General features: G+C 36.8%; 1 protein-coding gene across 37 annotated transcripts in view; it reads left to right on the forward strand.

Annotated features, from left to right (window-relative positions):
* Window positions 1–22,571, forward strand: part of PTPRD (protein tyrosine phosphatase receptor type D) — a 529,409-nt gene that overhangs the window by 181,667 nt on the left and 325,171 nt on the right. For all 37 annotated transcript variants that reach the window (XR_014821805.1, XM_084985812.1, XM_084985865.1 and 34 more), the window contains exon 3: window positions 20,162–20,307. Coding sequence is in view for 24 of the 37 variants with exons in the window: in XM_084985812.1 (XP_084841938.1) it covers window positions 20,162–20,307 (146 nt within the window). In the remaining 13 variants the exon portion in view is untranslated. The remainder of the gene's footprint in view (window positions 1–20,161; window positions 20,308–22,571) is intronic.

A 22,571-nucleotide genomic window follows, 5' to 3' on the forward strand; every position in this document is an offset into this window, starting at 1 on the left:
GATAAGCTAGAAATTAATCTGATGGATCATTCATTTATAGCCTTGACTTTGTCATACATTGTAGGAATGTAGTGAAGGTATCTAAAGTTCATGAAATCCTACAGTATGTTCATAGGACATAGCAGTGGCTTAATAAATGTGAAATCTTTGTTTTTTTTTTTTCCCCTTCCTTCCTTTTATTTTTTTTGTGATAAATTATTAAAAGATGAATGTACATATTGGTACAGTAATTTTGATAACTTTTAGATGGAAGCCTTTTGTATGATGACTACAGAAGCATTCTCAAAATGTCTCCACAATTGAATACAATTTATAAGAAATGACTATGATTAAAACAGTAAAGCTCAAAGATATGAAATTAATGCGAAAAAAAGAAAATCCTAGCTCTCTAAATTGATTTTAAAATTTCAAAACAGGAGTTCCCCTCATGGCACAGTGGTTAACAAATCTGACTAGGAACCGTGAAGTTGTAGGTTCGATCCCTGGCCTTGCTCAGTGTGTTAAAGGTCTGGCATTGCTGTGAGCTGCGGTATAGGTTGCAGACGTGGCTTGGGATCCCGTGTTGCTGTGGCCGTGGCGTAGGCCAGTGGCTATAGCCCCGATTCGACTCCTAGCCTGGGAACCTCCACATGCCATGGGTGCGGCCCTAGAAAAGACCAAAAAATAAATAAATAAATAAATAAAAACAATGAGACTTAAGGCTTAAAAATAATTAGACAGCAAAAACGTATAATCTGATGTATGCCTAAGGCAAAAAAATTAATGTTAAAAAAATTCTAGGACTAGCTAAATTAAAAAAATGAACAAAAGTTAAGAACAGTGGTAAAAACTATTATGATATGGTTATAAATATAAATGAAAGCTAAGTTAAAATATACTCACTATTAAACATGGACCTGGGGTTTGACAGAAAGCTTCCGAGGTTATAATCATCTGCCTCTGAGAACATCTGGGCAAATCAGTGTGTCTAATCAGGAATGTCATTGACTTTGGGGTTCACTGTGCTGCAGATTTACAGGTGAATAGGGTTCCTAGAGCCTGATAGTTGGCTGAGAGCTTAGCAGAGGGCCTGTAGGGCCCATTGCTCAGGCCCAGAGTCTTTGAACAACAAATAAACCCTGGTCCAGGTAGGGAGCACTTCTTATATGCATCCTGGTCTAACAGCTATAATAAAATTCCCAGATATTCCCTGAGAATCACAGCAGTAATTTGGCTGACCAGCTTTTTAAATTAAGCATATGTAAAAGGTGGCTAATAAATATTACATAGAAATTGTTCTGTCTTGGGTTTTGTCTTTTCACTTTTCTTCCATTTTTCGAAATTGCTTAAGGATGAAAATAAATACAAGTCTTCCTAAGGGTGAAGGAAGCAAAAGGCCTGCAAACAATCAGTTCATAAATAGACACTACGTAAAAATTGGCAATAAAGCTGGATTTGGGCGCATAATTTGCATTTTCTTTAGTTGTCCTGAGATTGGTTACAATTTTATTTATTCATCTTGGCCATTTTGGTTATCAGTATAGGACCACCTCGTCTTTTATAACTAGGGCTGGGTTTCCATTTAGATACCAAAAAGTGAGTTTCTACCTTGTTATAACCTCTCTTCTTCAGAAGTGCTTTTATCCAGGTGCTAAGAGAATTGTAAAAGTAATTGCATGGCAAAATTCACATCATTTTATGGAATTTGGAAAATACATATGAGAGAATCTAGACCACTTAAAGAAAATACTGAAATCTTTTTTTTTTTTTTAAGCAGACTTGTATTGGCTACCGACACTAATAGAAAAATATCTTTGTTTGGTAGTTAACTTATTAAGAACCACTCATGAAGGTTCAGGTACATTGTTTCTGGGAACAATAACCTTAATGGGAAAGGTCAGAGCAATTTAATGGGATGCAATGCGAGTGCCACAGAGGGAAGTCACACTGATTCTCACATAGCACAGGTGGTTTTACCAAATATTGGACATTTAATGCAACTGAGAGAGTGAAAAAATTAGAGTCCTATATGTATATAAATTTCCATAATAGTAGACAAAGAACAACATCAGTCCTTATAGAGATTAAATTCCTTTAGTCTCTCATACTACATATGTTATTATCATTTTTTACATATATTATTAATGAGTATCCACTTATGTGGTAATTAGGGAACATGTAAGGGTCACAACTAAGCTGAAAAAAAAAAATCAGGAGTTCCTGTTGTGGCTCAGGAGGTTATGAACCCGACTAGTATCCATGAGGATGTGGGTTCAATCCCTGGCCTCGTTCAGTGGGTTAAGGATCAGCATTGCCTTGAGCTGTGATGTAGGTTGCAGACACAGCTTAAATCTGGTGTCTGCCATGGCTGTGGTGTAAGCTGATAGCTACATCTCTGATTTGACCCCTAACCCAGGAACTTCCAAATGCTGCAGGTATGGCCCTGCAGGTATGGCAAAAAAAAAAAAAAGAAAGAAAAGAAGAAAAATCAGTGTACCTTTTACATTTTCTGCATTATTCTCTTAATTTAAGTATTTGGAAAAGAGATAAAGAAACAAAACATTTTCCTTACACCTAATTAAAAAAACAAACCTTGTTTTGCTGCCAAGAATTTGGCCAAGAGAAAGTGAATCTATTTATTTAGAAACTCAGAATTTATTTTAAAGTATTATGAAAAGATATCAAATACCATAATGAGAAATTATTTGAAGTGGAATCTGTTCACTAATATGACCATGGAAATAAATCAGTTTGTTAACAACAGACATTTAATGAGACTACCATTTTTTTAAAAATCTAATACGAGATTTCCAGGGGATATAATAAGTGTACCCTTCATTTCTGCAGTGTATTGTTTTGGAAGAGAGAGGAGATGAGAGCATATAACTTGTTATTTCTTATTTTTGGGAGCAAGATCAATGCCTGCTCTAGAGTTTAGAGGCCCTAAGCTTATACAACTTGGTGGACTTGCTTTCAGAAAAATAATTTCAGAAAAAAAATGAATACATCATTAAGGCCAAAATTAAAATCATTTGAGGTGAGAAAATAGTAATTTATAAATTTAGAAAGCTGACAAATAGCATAAAAACCTAGAAAAATATGAAATGTTTTTATTAGCTCCCCACTGTACCTGTAAAATTATTTTCCTTTTTTTTTTCCAGTTATAATTCATTGCTTCTTCATCTGGCAATTTTGTAATATCATTTTTCATATGGAGAATGGAAAATGGTTCTGTCATCCCTATAACAATGTTGATGAAAATCTGTATTTTTTAAAATTAACTATTTGAAAACTTATAGTCAGCTTTAGGACTTTATATTGGTAATATGATTACTTCTGTGATACTTCAAGGCATTCCAGTTTTCTTACACAGTAAGAGGTCATAATACTCCATGAATTTCTGACATGGATCATCCAGTTTGTCAGTGGCATCCTCATAGAAGAAACTGGGTAAGTTGGTAAAATGAACAGTAGGAATTGACCTAAAAATTGTTCCTATACCAGATGGTCAGCAACAATTGAGCTGTGAATCACAATAATATATTCTAATAAATCTAAACTGAATGCATCCCAATTCACCTTCCCTCACTGGGTGTCTAACCCTCCATCCCCCACCTCCACCAATGGCCTGTAGCCCCTCTAACACTTCTCTAAAATAAGGAGAAGATGAGTAGTGTTAAAGCTATTCAGAGGGTGAATTATCTTACTCTTGCAAATTTTACAAGGCCTTTGACCCTGTCCGTGTGACATGTGAGGTCTACACCAGTAACGGTCCCTGTAGCTTAAGCTTCTTTAAGCTCAAGGTAAATCTGCTTCTAGCCATGAGAGAGGTCAAATAGTACTGAAGGAATCCAAAGGAATCCAAAGTCTTTAGACATCATGTCTGATTAGAGATCAGAAAATACCTCACTCAGGAGAGGACATTTGGGATAGCCTTGAAGGAGGAAGAGACTTTCAAGAAGCAGATGTTTCAGTGAAATTACTTGAGAACAAATACACAAAAAGTTCTAAAATTGCAGTATACTTAAACATCGTTTGTTGGAGATACTAGCAACACAGATTCCCAGCTCTTACTCTGACATTCTGATTCAGATTTGAACTGGAACACAAAACATGGGTTTTTAGTAAGTAACAAAACCTATTCTGTTGCAGGTGTCTGTGCACAGTGTTTTGAAATAAAATGTAATGAAATTATGATGTCTTTGGAAAAACCTCTGAATATGACATGTCTGGAAGTAATAAGAATTGTAGTCATGTCAGGCAGATCAGGGATCTAACATACAAGATTTAAGTATAATTAATTTAATTAATTGTTTCAACAAAGCTTCTGGTCTGTAATAAGTGGCAATAGTAGGGAGCCATTGAAGATTCTTGAGCAGTATCATGGATTGACTGTCACTGTCAGTTACATGGACTGGGTGAATTTGGGATGACCAACAGTTGAGGAGAGTTGTTTTTTTTCCTTTATTTTTCTGCCTTTTTAGGGCCACACCTATGGCATAGGGAAGTTCCCAGGCTGGGGTCAGGAGTCAAATTGGAGCCACAGCCACAGCAACTCGTGATCCAAACTACACCACAGCTCAAGGCAACGGAGCAAGGTAAGGGATCCAACCTGCATCATCATGGATACTAGTTGGATTCATTTCTGCTGCACCACAACGGGAACTCCTGAAGAACCTTTTTAAATAAAGCTAATCATGAGATGAGAAGGTCTCATCAGAGATGTGATAATATAAAATAAGTGGGTAAAGGGATGTTTAAAAAAGGGCAATAAATAACTTCAAGGAGGCAGAAAGTATCAGGAATGTTCTTGCTTCAGGGAGTGTAAGAAATGTGAAAATTGTGAAAACTTCATGTGTTTGCCATTTCCAGGGCCATTTGGTAGTTACTCAAATATATCTGCTCATTCATGCCTTTTTTGCCTTATAGTCTAGCAGGGGAGAGAGAAGATGAACAAACAATAAGTGGTCTGAAATGTGCAGCAGTGGAAATACTTCAAAGGAACCTAGTAGTACGGAGTAGGGAGTAATTGACTCTGTTTGGCAAGGTCTGAGCTAGGCTTACCCAACCTTATGGTTCTCCAAGGACTGTGGGGATTACTGGGATGTAATACTTTTTTTTTTTTTTTTTTTTTTGAGGTAAAGGTGATTTACAATATTACATCATTTTCACTAAGTGTACAACCTAGTGGTTCAGAATTCGTGGAGGTTTTACTTCATTTAAAGTTCTTATACAATATTGGCTATATTCTCTGTGCTGTACAATATATCCTTGTAGTTTATTTGCTTTATACATAGTAATGCGTAGCTCTTAATCCTCTACCCTTATAGTGTCCCTCCCTACTTCCCTCTCTGCATGGGAATCTAAAAAAAAAGAATAAAAACAAATGAATAAATGTAACAAAACAGAAATAGACTGGGGATGAAGCAATTTTTTTGGTGCTAAAACTTAGAATGTCCTCCCAGGTGGCATTTGGCTGTGTTTCCTTGTGACAACTAGGGGGAAGTGGCATCTAGTGAATAGAGGCCAGGGATTCTGCTAAAAACTCCTACAAAGCACAAGGCAGTCTTGCCAAAAAAAAAAAATTAATAATAACTTGACTCAATATTTCAGTTGGGAGAGAGGCTCTTCTAAAAGGAAGTAGCTATTAGGAAGAGTGAAGAGGTTGATCTGCAGAGCATGGACAATTGATGTGTCCCTAGTGGTGAGAAGAGGATTAGAAAAACATGTGAAGTGATTGGTCTGAAAGAGGATAAACTGAAAGGAAAAATCTCCATGTTAGAAGTTCTTGTACAGTGGATAGGATGTGACTGCCATCAAGTTCACCCTTGATGGCATCATTTTCTCTCTTAAAGTGGGAGGCAAGAGCATCAATCTCTTGGAGGGGAAAGGCCATTGCGGAGCAGACTTCTGCAGAGTGGTGAAGGGTGGGCAGATGATTGAGAGGTGACATACGGTCCTGTTAAGGCCGTAGGTCATGAATTTACAATGGCTCTTACAGCGCTGTGATTTTCTCAGGCTCAACCATTCAGTACGTGAAGGGAGAAGGGCATACCGCAGAAATAAATGGGGATCCTGAGGGTGGATGTAGCATACAGGAATGTCTGAGAGAGTTCATGGCACTGGCAGGAGCAGTTGGACTGTTCAAACCCTTTGCTTAGTAGTAAAGGAGAACAGAGCTTTCCTACTGACTTTTTAAAAGATAGCATCTATATTCCTAAATGCTTTCCATTTTTAGTTCAGTCTCTCTAAGTGTTGTGACTGCTTTGCTTTGCAGATTGGTTTTATCTTGCTCTGTAGTTTATTTTGCCTTAAAAAGACACTGGCAACCCCACAAGCCATTTATTTAGTGAATTGGAATTAACTGATATATATTTATTAATTGCAGTGCACCCTTTAGACTCCTTTTTTTCCCCCCCTCTGAAACAACAGCTTTGAAAGGTTTACTTCCATGGCATTTTTAGATCTACCTCAAAAAGCAACAGGGATTCTTACTAGGTTACCAAAGTCTTCAGACAGTAAAATTTAACCAACATGTTACAGATAGCTTTAAAGCAGCATTTCCTTTGATTAAATTAGTGACTATGACTCAGTGATAAAATAATTCAGGGAAAGAAGTATCACGCATTTCTTAACTTTTGGCATCTCGGAGCCTTTTTATCTTTTCATTTGGTTTTAAATAAAACTTATCCCAGGATGATCTACAGGCCCTATTTCTAATTCTGGAAAACAAAGTCCATCCAGATTCTCATATGTGGCCTGGTGTGTATTCACAAGTGCTACCCTTTCACAAATACAAGGGAAGCATTTTCTTCCCTTCGTAATCATCTGGGTTCACTAACAAAAACACTTGCGGGCATGTGTCTAAAACTTGAAGTCCTTGGGGTTACCCCTTGATATTTGAGAATTGTGCTAAAGAGCCAGTGTTATGCCCAACTGGAATTATGAATAATTAAAACACCATTTTTAACATCTAAAGCCAGGCCCAGCCTTGTAAAGGAGGTCCTAAAACAATGTCATTTGATTATACTCAGCATAAGATGGTCAGTGCAGCTCTATTGGGTGGAAAGAGTGGCTGTTACATGTCTGGGTCTGGCAAGAGGCCTCGGGTATCTGCAAATGTGTTCTAAGGATAGCAGGAGGCTGGGCTTGTCAGCTGTCAGCCACAGCTTCTGTTTATGCTCTGAACAATAGCCGTGTGCCAGGGCAGTAATTATTGGTTGATTTTCCTTCTAAAATAAGTGTCCTAATAATTTGTCACAAAACCAACTTAAATTCCTATGATGTTCCCTTCAACCATTAAATTAGGCAAAAAAGAAAGCAAGCCACAGCAAGAAATGTTTCAGTTTATTTCTGCATGCAGTCTGTATTGGTAAATAGTGTAATTAAAATCTCGTTTGCAGGTTTTTCTAAAAGGTTATGTCTGTGTGGGAAAACTCTTTGTTTTCTTCCTTAATACTCTGAGCTGTAAATTAGAGAATGGGAAAAAAGTTAGTTGGCAAATAAAGGTCCTCACTGTCTATGCTGTTTTGGAATGCCTCCCATCTTCCTGGGGCTCAGATAATGTGTCTCTTTCGAAAAGCATGCATAATCTGCACCAAAATGAGCTGGTACCAGGGGCTGCACTTCCCAGGGATACAAATTAGGGACTTGATATTTGAAAATTAATTCAACTGAAAAGTATTTCCAGAATATTTGAGTAGTGTTACTTTGTGTCTAGATTCAAGCATTACTTTAAAAAAAAAAAACAAAAACAAAAACCGAAAAAAAAGGGGAGGGGAGGGATGGATAGTTATGTAGATAAATCTGATGCTATTCAGTAAATGGGAACCAAAGGACTGGCCAGAGCATAACAAATTTCAATGAGGATGGGACAAAAAGCCCCTCCCCCTGCTCTTGTTGGATTTCTAAATTTATGGTGTGTGTGTGTTTCATTTCACAGGCGGCAAGAATGAGACATTTCCTCCTTAGATTTAACCTTCTGTTATAGAAATGCTGTTAGGGTTATTTTACCGAAATATATATATATATTTTTAAAGGCGAGGATTCCTTTAATTTATTATACTCTGTTCTATCTTGGGTTCATTTTATTAAAGTTCTTTAAAGGTTTGTTTACATCTCCAAACCAAGGAATTATACCCTATCTTTTCTGTGCCAGGACCCAATTAACGTCCACTTGAGTTTTCTGTGTGGACAGGGCCAGTCCATGGCCCTGGGTGATCATCTCTATTATTACCACTGCTTGTACATGACTTCACAGCCCGAGCATAGAACCAGTTGTCATGCTTTCCATCTTCTGTACCCCCAAATAGCTCACTGGGTAGGATTTGAGAATACGCTAACTCTTTTTGAGAATGCAGAGATCAATCATGGTTAGCAAGATTAAACTCAGTAAGACATCTTCTGGAAAGAGCACATTCCCCATCTCCTACTGGCTTGTATGAATGTAAATTACTTCCCTTAACTCTAGCTTTTTTTTTTTTACTTTAAAAAGGATGGACTTAATAAGTAAAATAAATGCCATTCATTTGCTTATTACTACATGTGTTCATTTGGAAGGATATCAGAAAATGAGTATTTTTATTATCCTAAAAATTGTTATTGGTTCTAATAGTTACCTGATATTGAATGAGAATATCTGAAATCCTGCAAATCCTTACCAAGCAGTTTTTGGCTTTGGGTCTACAGAGAAGTGTAATTTTTAATATCTAAATTTAGTGGAAAATCAATGGAAGGACATAGATTGATACCTAAAATATCCATGTGACTGATATTTGTGCTTCCTTTAAAAAGTATTGAGTATCTACAATATGTTAGATATTGCACAGAATGAGACTATGACATAAGTCTTTTAAACTTAGAATATCGTGATTTCTAGTAGGATATTAGTCCAAACATGAATAATGCTGGTTGTCTTTCAAATATTTTTTAAAATCACAATTTTAGTCTAAAACTCTGGTGGATGGGCAAGTTTTTTTGATTTTTACTTTGTTTTGTTTTTTATATTGCATTTTATCTTTTACATTGCTTATCCATTATGTACCTATATCTTATTAATAAATGGTAATACCACCTAAAATAAAACGTTGAGTACCAAGAAAGTATTTTTAAATAATGACATTTTTGAGTGTTTCATTTTTGGAAATACTTATTAATCATAACAGTATTTACTTGGAAGGTAGTATTATATATGGACCTTCAGGAAATATATTTATTATTAAGATCTCTATACTTTATAATTAATATTGCCTTTGTAATAAAAATTCAGGCACCTCATTTTACATAATATTCTCTAGTAAACAAGATGTTTTTGTAAGATAGGAAAACAGCGTATCTGTAGATGCTGTTCAGAAATTTTTCTTAATTTCTCCAGTAAATATTTTTGATGTTCATTTTGCAGCCTGTTTTAGCAATCACCAAAACTGTGCTCATGTGTTTGCACATACACCCTTTCCATGTTATAGCTACTGGGAATATTTCAGTTACTTTCATTTCCCAAACTTCCTTGTCAGTTTACCACTATGAAATTGAAAGATGAAAAATTATGGTTACATTTAATCCTAAAAGATTAGTCCAGGCTTTTGCCCATTGTGGTAACACCTCACTTAGGTTGAAAGATAGGAGTTAAAGCAATTCATGTTAGCTCAAAGCATTTCAGCCCTTACAGTGACATCAGTAGGCCTCTTTGTGAAATTGGTATAGCACATCACTCTAGTTCCTCTTAAAAATAATAAAATTCACATAGTTGATGTATTGGAAATTTCTTATAGGGGAAGTAATAGAGTCAATATTCTGGAGTTTAATAACGTAAAATTGGGAAAGAATTGGGGAAAAAATGTCAAAAAATGACATTTTTTTGGTCATTTACCTCCTTAGCCACTTGAATTATGTCTCTTCTCATTCCTTTGCAAATAAGCCAATTACCTTTCCTGGGTGATCCAATTTGTAGGTACATGATAAGCATCAGTTTAGAATAAAGAATAAATGATTACTTTTAATGATGATCAGCATATCTGATGTGATAAATTATGATTAATGAGTAAATTAGCAGTGAATGATATAAATGCATCTGCTTTGAAAACTAACTTTAAGAAGATGCTATAGGATTGGTAGAGTTTGCTTTTTGTCAAATACAGTGTCTGTGTTAAATAGGCTTGTGAGACCATTATCATTTAGAGGAAAAATGAAAAAATCCCATAAATATTCTGCCATTTGCTCTTGATGAATGAGCCTGGGAGATTGCGTGACTTTTCATCTGTTTCAGTTGTCAGGACCTTTATCACTCTATTGAACGAAAACGGATGCATGGTTGGTGTATTTTAAATGTGTGTAGGTAGTGTGTGAACCTGGAGGCTTAAAGTAGAAAATGTTGAGTGAATATCTAAATGGGGCTGCTGATAACATGTTTTCATTAAGGATTCATGAGTCTGGCATAAGGAATGGTAAGAATGGCTTCCCTGATGGTGTCTTAGAGTGATTCAGGACCACTGGCACAGCTGTCTGAAATTTGTGTTGCTACACCAGTAGTTATAATGAGAGTCTTACACCAACACAGATGGTCAGTCTTACAAAGCCTGTCAATAGTTCAGAGAAGTTTTATGGTGAATGTAGGGGATTGTTTGTTTTGGTCATAATATCCCATGGCTGTATGTTAAATAAGAAATTATGGTAGTGAGTCTGAACAACTTTTATGGCTGTAAAACAAGTGTTTATGACCCAGGTATTAATGTATCTTGAAATAGGACAAATGAGAAATTTATTTTACTGCTGCACACTGACTAAATCAGATGAAATCTCATCTGATTTTTTTTTTTTTTTTTTGCTTTTTGCTTTTTCGTATCCAAGGCATATGAAAATTCCCAGGCTAGGGGTTGAATCAGAGCTGTAGCTACTGGCCTACAACACAGCCACAGCAATGCCAGATCCAAGCTGGGTCTGCGACCTACACCACAGCTCACGGTAATGCCAGATTCTTAACCCCTGAGCGAGGCCAGGGATCAAACCCACATCCTTATGGATACCAGTTATTTTATTTTATTTTTTTTTTGGCTTTTTGTCATTTCTTGGGCCGCTCCCGTGGCATATGGAGGTTCCCAGGCTAGGGATCGAATCGGAGCCATAGCTGCTGGCCTCTGCCACAGCCACAGCAACGTGGGACCCGAGCCACGTCTGCAACCTACACCACAGCTCACGGCAACGCCGGATCCTTAACCCACTGAGCAAGGGAAGGGATCCAACCCTCAACCTCATGGTTTCTAGTCAGATTCGTTAACCGCTGTGCCACGACGGGAACTCCACTAGTTGTATTCTTAACCTGCAGAACCACAGCAGAAACTCCCATCTCAATTGTTTTTCGAAAGACAAGTTGAAAGACTAAAATAAACTTGAATGTCTCGAACTTTTTAAATTGAAAGTTATTTTCTATAGCTTTTAAATACTATTTTAAGTCCCCTTTTGATGGATATTTTTCTTCTTTTCCTCTTTTTTCATTGGTCTCTACCTATTCATCACTAAGAATTCCTCTTACTTTATTTTGTCCCAAGGGGAAATAAAAACGCTTAAAAGTCATTCATCAAAGTGGCTACCAGTAGAATGTTTTAAAATACCTCCCTTAGATGTATTTATGTTTTCTAATTTACTTATAATATAAACATGCAATCATAACAATAAAGTCAATTTGTTTAAAAAAGAACACAAAAAATGGCAGAAGTTGAACAGTTCTGTGGTATCAGTGAGGTAGAGTGATATTCATAAAGGAGAGGAAATTTCTATGTAATGCTTCATCTGAATTGAGTCCTGTGGTAGAATGCATGAATCTGTGGTTTGGATGTGCTGTATGTTGCCAACCTCGGGCCTGGTATGGATTGATTAGTCTCCCACCACGTCACATCAGTGTTTGGCCATGTCAGTGTATATTGTATGAAGTTTGTATTCTGCAGCTAATTTATCAAGCTCTAAGCAAATGTAACTCGAATAGAGGCACAGTTACCCTGTTTACAAAAGTATTATCCATCCTAAATACTGAAAAGTGTATAGCCAAAGATGAGCATGTACCTTGGAGAGCCTTTTATTAAGTCTAAGTACATATTGAACACGTACTATGTGCTGGGTGTGATTAGGAGTTATGAGACTTCAGAAATGACCAGGTCACAAATGCTTTTCTCAAGGTTCAGTGAATGTACAGAGAGAGACATACATGTATATAAAATAGTAGAAATAAGTGATAGGCTGCTTTAACTCATAGGAGAGATGCAAAACATATGATAAGGGATTTTAGAAGGAGAGTGATTCTTATCCAGATGGGAGGATCAAAGAATCCTTCAAGATACTTAATTTGGGACTGAAAAATGGGTAACTTCTAAAATGGCGAAGAGGGCATTTTATACAAAGAAACAGCTTGTACCAAGGCATGGAGGCAGGGAATTTTAGGTTCTTGATGAGTGATAGTAGAAATACATTTGGGAAAATAGATTGGTAACACCTCTGAAAGATCTTAAAGGCCAAACAAAATTTCTGGTTTATTTGGCAGCAGTAAGACATTAAAGCCTTATTAGTGTTTTTTTTTTTTTTCTTTTTTCTTTTTTTTTCCAGTAGGAAAGAGCTTTAATCATAGATGTATTTAGCAAGATCTCAAAGACAAGGAAAAGGCAAAGAAGGATCAGCAGTAATGTGTAATCTTGATTGTAGCAATAAAAACCAAAAGTTAGGGTGACTGGAATAGAAGACACAGATACTGTGGTATCATTCAGGGATTCTTGATTCTGGCTCAACATTGGCATCTTCTGGAAATTAATTATCCAGCCTCCCCCATTGATTTTTCTATTTTAATTGGTCTGAAAAGGGGGTCTAAATACCTGTAGTTTTTTTTTTCTTTCTTTTTTTCCTTTAATTAGTTTCTTTGGGAGCCCCTAAGTGATGGTAATGTCCGGCTTTGAAGGAGAATCCTGTCTATCATTTTTTAGATATGAAAAAAGAAGAATGGTGGATATGAGAATCTATGGGACTTGATAATTGAATGGTATTGGGACAAAGGAAAAAATGATGAAGAAGAGGCAGAGGCTGCAGGGCTGGGTGTTTGGAAAAGTGCTACAGACAAATGTGGAAATTTAGAAAGAGAAGTAGGATTGGGAAGCAGATGGCATGGTGAGTTTTCAGCATAATGATTTTGAGAAATTGCTAGGTAATCTCTGAGACATTAGGAAGAAGGATCTGGCATTAAAGAAAAGTTCAAGTGCAAGATATCTTTTCATTAAATCTCTTCCTGTCATCTTTTCTTTCTTTCCTTTCTCTTTCTCCCCTTTCTTTCTGTTAGTATACATATCAATTTTTGATCACCTTAAATATTGATGGTTATGCATAGGCATCTATTTATCCAATAGGAGAATGTTGTAATAGTCATTTTAGTAGTCAAGAATTGGCAGTTGAAGCATTAATATAATTAATGATAGAGACATGTGTAGATGTCATTAAAATACTTTGAAAAGGAAGAGAAGAAGTTGATATCAGGAGCTTTCCTGGGACATTTGTCTTTCGCCGTCATGAACAAATTGAACATATATATAGAATAATACAAAAGTTTTGTACTGTACTACAGTTGAACTTAGGGGATTTATTTATGAATTGTATGGCTTTGATTTTTGTCTTTTGCTCAGGCATCATACTTAATTTATCCCTGGAAATTAGGAAACAACTTTCCATAGGCATTCTGGGTAAACTTTCTCATTTATCTAGTAAAAAATAATTGCTATAAGACAGCACAAAGTACTTTCTAAACCCTTGAGAAAATAGCCAGTCTACATTTTATAGTTAACTAAGACGGATTTGAAAATATACAGTAAATTGAGTTAAAACATACTGTCTGTGCAGCATCTTTGTAACTTTTCATTTTCTAATTTGGCACAGTAAAAATATCAGGGCTTCACAGTTAGATCAAAAGTATGTGACTCAGTCTAAACCTCAGTGAACCTTCCTTCCTTCCCTTTTCCTTTTTTTTCTCCCTGCCTCTTTCTTTCCTTCTAAATTTATATAGTACTATAAAGTTTTCTATAATTCTATAAAATAGGAGTAATGATGTAATCATACAGGACTTTGGAAAAAATTATATGTAAGATATATAAAACATTTAGTCCTATAGATGGAATTCATTGAAGAGTAGTTATTTCTTTTCCAGTTTTGAAGTATAATGCTCTTTATGTCAAATTTTAAGGCTAAAAGATTGTGGAGGTGTGTTAAAAAGAAAATACCATGGATGGCTCAAAAGTAACCTGAGTGGAAGGTTCCTTCTGGCCATGGGTGTCAGATGTGACCCTGTTCAGATTCCATGTGACAGGATAGATTTCCCCAGAGGCCCCACTTTCTGTAGAACATCTGCCATAGGAACCAGTCCAGCCTGGGGTCTTGTGCCAGGATTGTGGCCCTCCTTCCATTTATTTCATAAACTCTGGGACCTCCCTCTTCTCTTCTCATGAGCCTGTTCTGTTGTACTGCTGTCTTAGGCATGCTTTCTTACCTAACCCAAGGAATCAGAACAGAAAATCCATGATCCACACAAACTTTGACATTTCCTGTGTCTGCGGCAGTGGCAGTAGGGCGTGTTGTGACTGGATGGAAATGTAAACCCTATCGCAATGGCTTTTCTTCCCATAAATCTTCAGACCTAGCCATGGTCCTTAGCATCACCCCAGACTCACCTCCTTTGCTCTGCATTTCTCACCCACCTCCAGATCCTTGTTCCTGAGCTTCCCTTCAGAGCCCTCCACCCGATCCTTCCAGAGAAAGAAAGAACAGAGATGAGATCGGCGGACAGTCTCATGAATGCTGCAGATGCCTTTTAGGAAGGAAGCAGATACCTAAAGACAGAACTACCTATATATTTTTACTGAGCATTCCCTCCTCCGCTCCCTTAGTGTCATTTACTAACATTATTAACCTTCCCCTTTCAAGATTTTAAGCACATTATTATGACAGATATCCCTTTAAAAACAAAACTCTCTATTTAAGGAAACGTTAATCAGCTGCAAGAAACAAAGCCAGTTAGTTACATGCTGTTAGTTTTGTTCCCCATGCGACATATTTCCTTGATGACTACAGAAGTAGCTTATTCATTAGAATTAAATTAGACAAATGGCACCGTCATTTCGTCTCTAAGTTTTTGTAGCATGTGTTCCTTTCTACAGACCTGTTTTAAGGGATTCTCAGGTGGCCAATCAAGTTACCACAAACCTGAGCTGTCTTCTTAACCTTTAGGAATTTCTCATAAATTCTTTTATTCCACAGAAGTTCCTAGTGGATTTCAATGGTTCTCCCCCATTAATGTCTAACTCTACTTAATGTAGTGTACTAAAGGGAGGTTTTGTCCCTCATATAGAGAAGTTTGCTAAGATTGGTCAAAGGCGGTTTGCTGGCCTTGGTAGATTCTGTCCCCTAAAATTAATCACCTTAAGTACTGTTTGGGCTAATCACTTTGTCTTCAGAAAGCCGAGCAACTTGAAACCTGATATTCCAAAAGGACCACATGCTACAAAAATTTAGAGACAAAATGATGGTGCCATTTGTCTAATATTACAATGATGACATGCGAAGGTTCTGTGCAGTGCTTCTACCATAAGGAACAATCTAAGCTCTTAGAAGGAAAAATCAATCAGCAGCCTGTGGCTTCTCTTGAGCTGTGCAGAAAATACTAATCTACTAGATTCCTGGAGCTGCCCTCTGCTCTGGGAATGCATCCTGAGAATGCAGTCTTTGAAAAGCAAGTGAGCATGGCAGACCCGGTCTAGAATATCCGCCATGCCTCTCTTCTGACTCATATGTATGTTTAGCTTCTCTATTTTCCATTTAGAAAATAGACTTTCTGGGTCTAATAGTAATTTGACCTCTGCAGTGCCTGGCATTAGTTTAATAAAAGGTCATACTTCTCACTTATCAAAACCACCTTGAACAGAAATGCCCTTAGTGAAGCACAGTGCTGGCAGCTTTAGGTGGACAGCAATGACAGTTACAGTAATGGAAGGGTACCTATCTGAGTATCAGTGACTATAAAGTTTTAACATCTTTCTGTCCATCTTTACACTCTTGTTATTTCTTTTTTTTTTTCTTCATCCAAGTGTAATATTTATGGTTGTATCTCATGGGCTAATCATAGGGCCTTTCATTATTCAGACTGGAGGCTGTCCTGTTGTGTGACTTTTTAGAGGAAGTCTTTAGTAGACTTTTAGAGGAAGATGATTATTCTTTGTCTTATTCTTTTATGTGGGTTCTCTTCTCTTTCTTCACCCCTTCAGAGTGTGACTTAAATTGGGGCAGTATTCATGGCAAGAGAAGGCAGACGATTCATTTAATTTCTTCTATTAAACTGAGACACAGAGAAGGGAGGCATGGGTGCTGTGTATTATTAACCCCCCTCTGGGAATAAAGATTTCTACTTGTTTCCAGCATTTGTTGGGGTTATGTTTAACTTCCTTTCCTTCTCATCTCTTTCCTTTGGCCAGCTGCCTGGCATTGACAGCATCAGTATTAGAGTTTGATCAGCCAAGATGATTATTTATGCAACAAACATGCTCACACGGGAATGATTTTACTATCTTATCTACAATCTTTGTAGCATGGAATAGTGGCACTTATCCTTTCTGTGGTTTGGACTTGTAGACCAATATAGAAAACACATCCCTTAAGAAAGTCCTGATTTTCTTTTTCTGTGAAGGCTAATATCTTTTATATTTATTTATTTATTTTTGGCCATGTGCCCACAGCCCTCAGAATTTCCTGGGCCAGGAATGGAACCTGTTCCATACCAGTGACAATGCCAGAACTTTAACCACTAAGCCACCAGGGAACTCCTCTTTTATATTTAGAAAAATTGTAAAAAATGAGAAAGCTCTGTATACATAGGATGTGTCCTTTTTTAAGAAATGTAATGTGATTAATTTATTTTTTGTTTGTTTATTTTGAAAGAATAAATTTTAGATCCTTTTCAGGCTGCCTTTTTGAAGTCACTTCAGTGGTGGATAGTAGGATTCAGGAAAACAGTCCCAGATTTCAAGCAGATTCTAACTGGTTATTTTCACAAATTTTCCATAGTTTATTATGTTAATTCTATTGCTTGAATTCATCTTCAGAAATAAAATCCTTACAATAGCATCCTGAGGTCATATCTTTGGTAGATTTTTATAGTTGTCAGTATTTGTGTGAGAGCTATAAGTAAGGCCAGAAAATGAAAATCCTTGAGAAACATATCTGAACACTGGAAGGATAGATGGGGACTCACCTCCTCTGCTTTCCATTTAGAAATAAAATTTCTATGTTTTAATATTAATTTGACTTCTCAGTGTCCTTGCTCAGTATTTAGGAAGCACTTTCTGAAGTAGCTGTTGCCTGTTTGCAGATTGTCAGAATCTCCAAATTACCTTCATTCTTTGAAATGAGAAATAGGGAGTTCCCGTCGTGGCGCAGTGGTTAAGGAATCCGACTAGGAACCATGAGGTCGCGGGTTCGGTCCCTGCCCTTGCTCAGTGGGTTAACGATCCGGCGTTGCCGTGAGCTGTGGTGTAGGTCGCAGACGCGGCTCGGATCCCTCGTTGCTGTGGCTCTGGCGTAGGCCGGTGGCTACAGCTCCGATTCAACCCCTAGCCTGGGAACCTCCATATGCCGAGGAAGCGGCCCAAGAGATAGCAACAACAACAACAAAACAACAACAACAACAACAACAAAAAAAAAACAAAAAAAAAAAAAAAAAAAAAAGAAATGAGAAATAGGATACTATCCCTTAAAAAAAAAAAAGTGCAAGTGCAGCAAAAAGGACATCCTTCCTTCCAGACTTATTTAATCTCCGATTATTACATAGTCATTTTATACCTCAGCCCTTCACCCAATCTATACATTCTTGAAGACATTTCAAAAAACAGGACTTAAATGAGAAGCTGGGTTGTTAAAATTGATTTTCATTTAGGGTTGACACCTTTTAAGCTATGGACTTCGAGAAGGAAAGTACCTAAAGATGACAATGTTGTAGCTCTTAATATACCACTGCAATGCATTTTGTTTTTCCAGGAAGACTGCCTAGGAATTTCAATTTCATAATTATAATTTCCATATTAGATGCTGACAAGTGTGTGGTTATTATCAATTTGAATTGTTTGCAGCAGCAGAATGAAAAACATAAAAACTTTTAATATCTTTTTTGCTTGTTTGTGAGAGAAAAGTGACATCAGTGTACAGTATTTTTTATTCCTCTCACTGTGAATCAATTTCAAATCATTTTAAGCATTTGTCACAGTCCTGGTAATCATCTAGTTTGTATTGCTACCCTGAGATGCTGTCCAACGTGATATCCAGCAGGGTTGTTAGAGCCCACGTTCCTTCCTAATGTTTCTGAACAAACAGGGACCTGTGTTTGCACCAGTTCTGTTATCAGCAAGTGAACTTGCTAATGAAAGAGAGACTCATCTTCCTGCATCAGCACTGCAAAGATACCTTTCCTTTCTCTTCTCCTTCCTTTCCCTCATTGTGGAAATTAATACCTTACAACTGAAAGAGATCTCAGCAAAATGATTGATTTCACATTTCCTACTTTAGAGGTTAAGAAACAGGAAAGTTAGACACCCCCTCAAGGTGATCTACATGCAAAATGTTGCAATCGAGAAGGAAACCTGGCTTCTCTGACCCTGGGAAAACCACCATAAAGCTCAGGACACACTCCAGCAGGGCAGCAGGATCATCATGTGGGGAACATGAAAGCAATGCAGAGAGAATAGTGGTGATGAGCAGACAATGATAAACTTGGCTATTTTCTTCTTTCTTAGAATCTAAGGAGAGTTTTCAGAAGAAACATTAGCTCCAGTCACTTAAAAACTTGTTTCAATGACATATAACTGAAGAATGGCACAAGGGAAAAGAAAATATGTAATAGGAATAGGAAAATAGAAAATAAAATGGGAAAGTGAAATGTTTTTGAGTTTAAAAAAAAATGTCCAGCTATAACATAATTGTAAATACTCAGGGATGCAAGAAAAATGTTGAGTAGGAAAAATAACTAAAACACCTTCTCCCAAACCACCATCATTAATGTTTTAGTATATTTTGCCCCATCTTTGGAGGGGGAATTATTCTCTTATCACCTGTAATTTTGTGTGATGCTTTTGTGGCATATAATGGAATCATAAGCAATTTTCATGTCCCCTGATAAAAAGTTTACAAATACAACATTTACTCTTTGATTGGTGATTCATCATTATGCCATAGTTTATTTTACCATCAATTCCTCTAATATTTGATATTTGGGTACACATAATCCTTATAAAAAGATGTGATGAATATCTTTATACATAAGTATATATCTGTCCTTTATTATAATTTTCATATAATAGATTTTTAGATCTGGAAATACAAGATTGATAACAAGTAGGTTTTTAAGAAAGAGAGTGAAATGGTAGGGACATTTAAAGGTGATTCAGGACATTTCAGAAGCCTACAACTTCTAGCCTTCTGTCCTTAGGAATCTTGAAGTCTATATCTTTCTGTACAGAAATTATTTTCTTTGCTGACTTTGAAGGCTTCTTGACTCATCTTTTTATGCAAATTGGGGAGTTAAGTTTTGAGTAAGACAGCACACAATATCTGGGTTAGAGTCACTTTACTGTTTTCTCCTATTTCTGTTTCTGACCAAAACTTCTAACTCAGGGCTATATTTCTTGTCTCTTTAAAATTTCCTAGAATTTCTCTTAAATGTCACTAATTTTAATAGCTTAGCAGTAGCAATGCTGCTTTCTGGCAGTGTCCTGATAGCGGCATCAAAGCAAAGAGCTAAAATTTTACTCACTTTGATTGATGAGCTCATTTTGTTACAGAGGACAAATTGGATTTTTTTTTTATACTGGTAATAAAAATTAATGTGTGATGTTGCTTTTCAGATGTTATTGGAGCTCTGCCTTAGTACGGATTTCAGAAATAAAACCCCTAGCAGATAACTTGACCAGAAACTTACCTCTTTCCCCCTTAAACTACCCTCAAAAGTAAAAGGTGATTTCCTAATTTTGTAGTCCTAGTATATTTTATGTCTGTCTTTCTGTCTGTCTGTAAGTATGTATTGGCTAAAATAGGACTGAGGGCAATGGGGTAAGCATGGCAGTGGGGTAATGGTTGGTGTATTAATTCTTCTCTTTAATTTGTGATGTTTCTTTTATTTCAGCACCTCCAAGGTTTACACGAACTCCTGTTGACCAGACAGGGGTCTCTGGTGGAGTTGCCTCGTTTATATGCCAAGCTACAGGAGACCCAAGACCAAAAATTGTCTGGAACAAGAAAGGAAAGAAAGTCAGCAATCAGAGATTTGAGGTATTAGGTCCATTGTTCTGTTTCTCTGGGGGAAGAATGTATTTGCTGAATCTGTGGTTTCTATGTGACTGGCTGGTTTTAATCTCATACAAGGTGTCCTAATCACTGAGAACTGGGTATTCGTTATATTGGTATGTGGTAAAAATGTAACTCTAAATGGCTTCTCTTATAAAGAGAATTTGAGGATTCAGATGACTGATGTTTGTCTTTACTTAGTGTTCCTCACATCCATCTGTAGCCTCATCCTCAGACTACTTCCCCTTAAAATTTCAAGAAGCAATTCCTCATCCTGTAACATCCAAAACTAGAGGATGAGTGATAGCTTTCTATGCTATTGGCTCTTACTGAGTTACATGTTCATGCCTAAACCCATCTGTGTGGACAGCTGGATGATACAGGCTAACTAGGTTAAGTTAATCAGAATCTACTGCTATTGCTGGAAGTGAGGTCAGTTACATCCAACCCCATGGCTTGGAATGAGGGAGAAATGTTTTCCCAAAGGGTATTTGAGTTCCTGTTATCCGGAAGAAGGGAAATGAGTACTGGGCAGCAATTTTTGTTGTCCATTATACTTCACACCTGTGGTCTGCAAAGTAGCATGGACTTGAATGAGAACTTTGCTGCAGGGTGTTAGTGTAAAGAACTGTTCTGGAAGAAACATACCCAACAGGGTTCATATTGCAGATAAACCTACTGAAGAAATTAATTTTCTTTATTCAAGAAAGTTCAATGCATCAAAGACGTGAAACATAATTCAGATACTTTTGGGGTGTTTTTAAGGAGCCTTATGGTTTATCAATTTGCTCATTCTGGAGGAGAAAAAGAGGTAATTTCCTATACAGGGAAAACTTGTAAGAAGTATACAGTATCATGCCTATAATTTAAGATATGAAGAGGATAGATTGATTTTTAATGGATATTTAGAACTCCAAATTGACCCCAAATGTAAAACTCACTTCTTTTACGGAGTTTCTCATCTACTTCATAACCTAATTCACAATTTGGCAAATTAAAGGAATCTCCGGTTAAAAGAAACATAGCAACTGCAAAATTCAGATGATTGTGATTTTACGCATTTTTCTCAGTTCTCACAGGGCAGTAGACAGTCCAAATGAATAAAAGGGCTAATTAATTACACTTGTAAAAATTGAAATCTGGACAGTAGCTTACAAATGATAGATTTAAAATTATATTTGAAGATCAAATAAATACCTATAATGATTTAAATATAAACAAAAGGGATAACTTAATCTTTGAGAAATATTTCCTACATCATGTAGAAATGATGTGTGTGTGATCTTTGGTGCACATTTACTTTTTAGTTTAAGTGAAATTGAATTTTTGTTTGTTTTGTTTTTCACCTTTTCTAGGGCCGCTCCCACAGCATATGGAGGTTCCCAGGCTAGGGGTCTAATCGGAGCTGTAGCCGCCGGCCTACACCACAGCCGCAGCAACACGGGATCCGAGCTGCGTATGCAATCTACACCACAACTCACTGCAGCACCGGATCCTTAACCCACTGAGCAAGGCCAGAGATCCATCCTGCAACCTCAGGGTTCCTAGTCAGATTCATTAACCACTGCGCCACGATGGGAACTCCAAAGCTGAATTTTTTGTCAAAGAGAAGTTTGACATCACACTTTCTAGTGATGATGGCTTCTTGGCAAACTCTTGTAACAAAGATTAAATTATAATAGCATTTCAAGCCATGAGCTCTGCTCAGTACATAATTCCTAATGAGCACCTTATAAACACATCCAGAAAGAAATGTTTTAACACAAAGCAATTACATCATATAGTTTCACATCTTGTGCTGAGGATCTGCAATATCTGTAACAATATTTCGCACTTTTTGGTTTCACTAGTTTGTAAAGCCGGTGAGAATGAGACTGATTTTTCACCCTCTTCTATCTCTAGTGGAAAATGTAGTGTCTGGCCTAGAGTAGGTACATAATCCATTCTGGTTCTTAAATAGGGTCTTCAATTTAGAAATTACAGCATTAACATGTGGCATGTGGCATATTGTTTGTTGAGGAGGATAGGTCCAAACCTAGGAAATCGTTTAGAGATGTAAACATGAAATACCTTGTAACAATCACAGTTGTAAAGAGAGTAGATGATCCTAAGTGTTTTCATCACAAGGAGAAAAACATTTCTTCTTTTCTTTCCATTGTTTCTATATGAGATGATAGATGTTAACTAAACCTATTGTAGTAATATTTTCACAACTTATGTACATCAAGCCATCATGCTGTACATCTTAA

The sequence above is a fragment of the Sus scrofa genome, chromosome 1, assembly GCF_054392235.1.
Source record: "Sus scrofa isolate SSC_HxYL_T2T_F1_AM1 chromosome 1, Sscrofa_HxYL_maternal_Yorkshire_Landrace_v2.0, whole genome shotgun sequence".
Lineage (NCBI taxonomy): Eukaryota > Metazoa > Chordata > Mammalia > Artiodactyla > Suidae > Sus > Sus scrofa.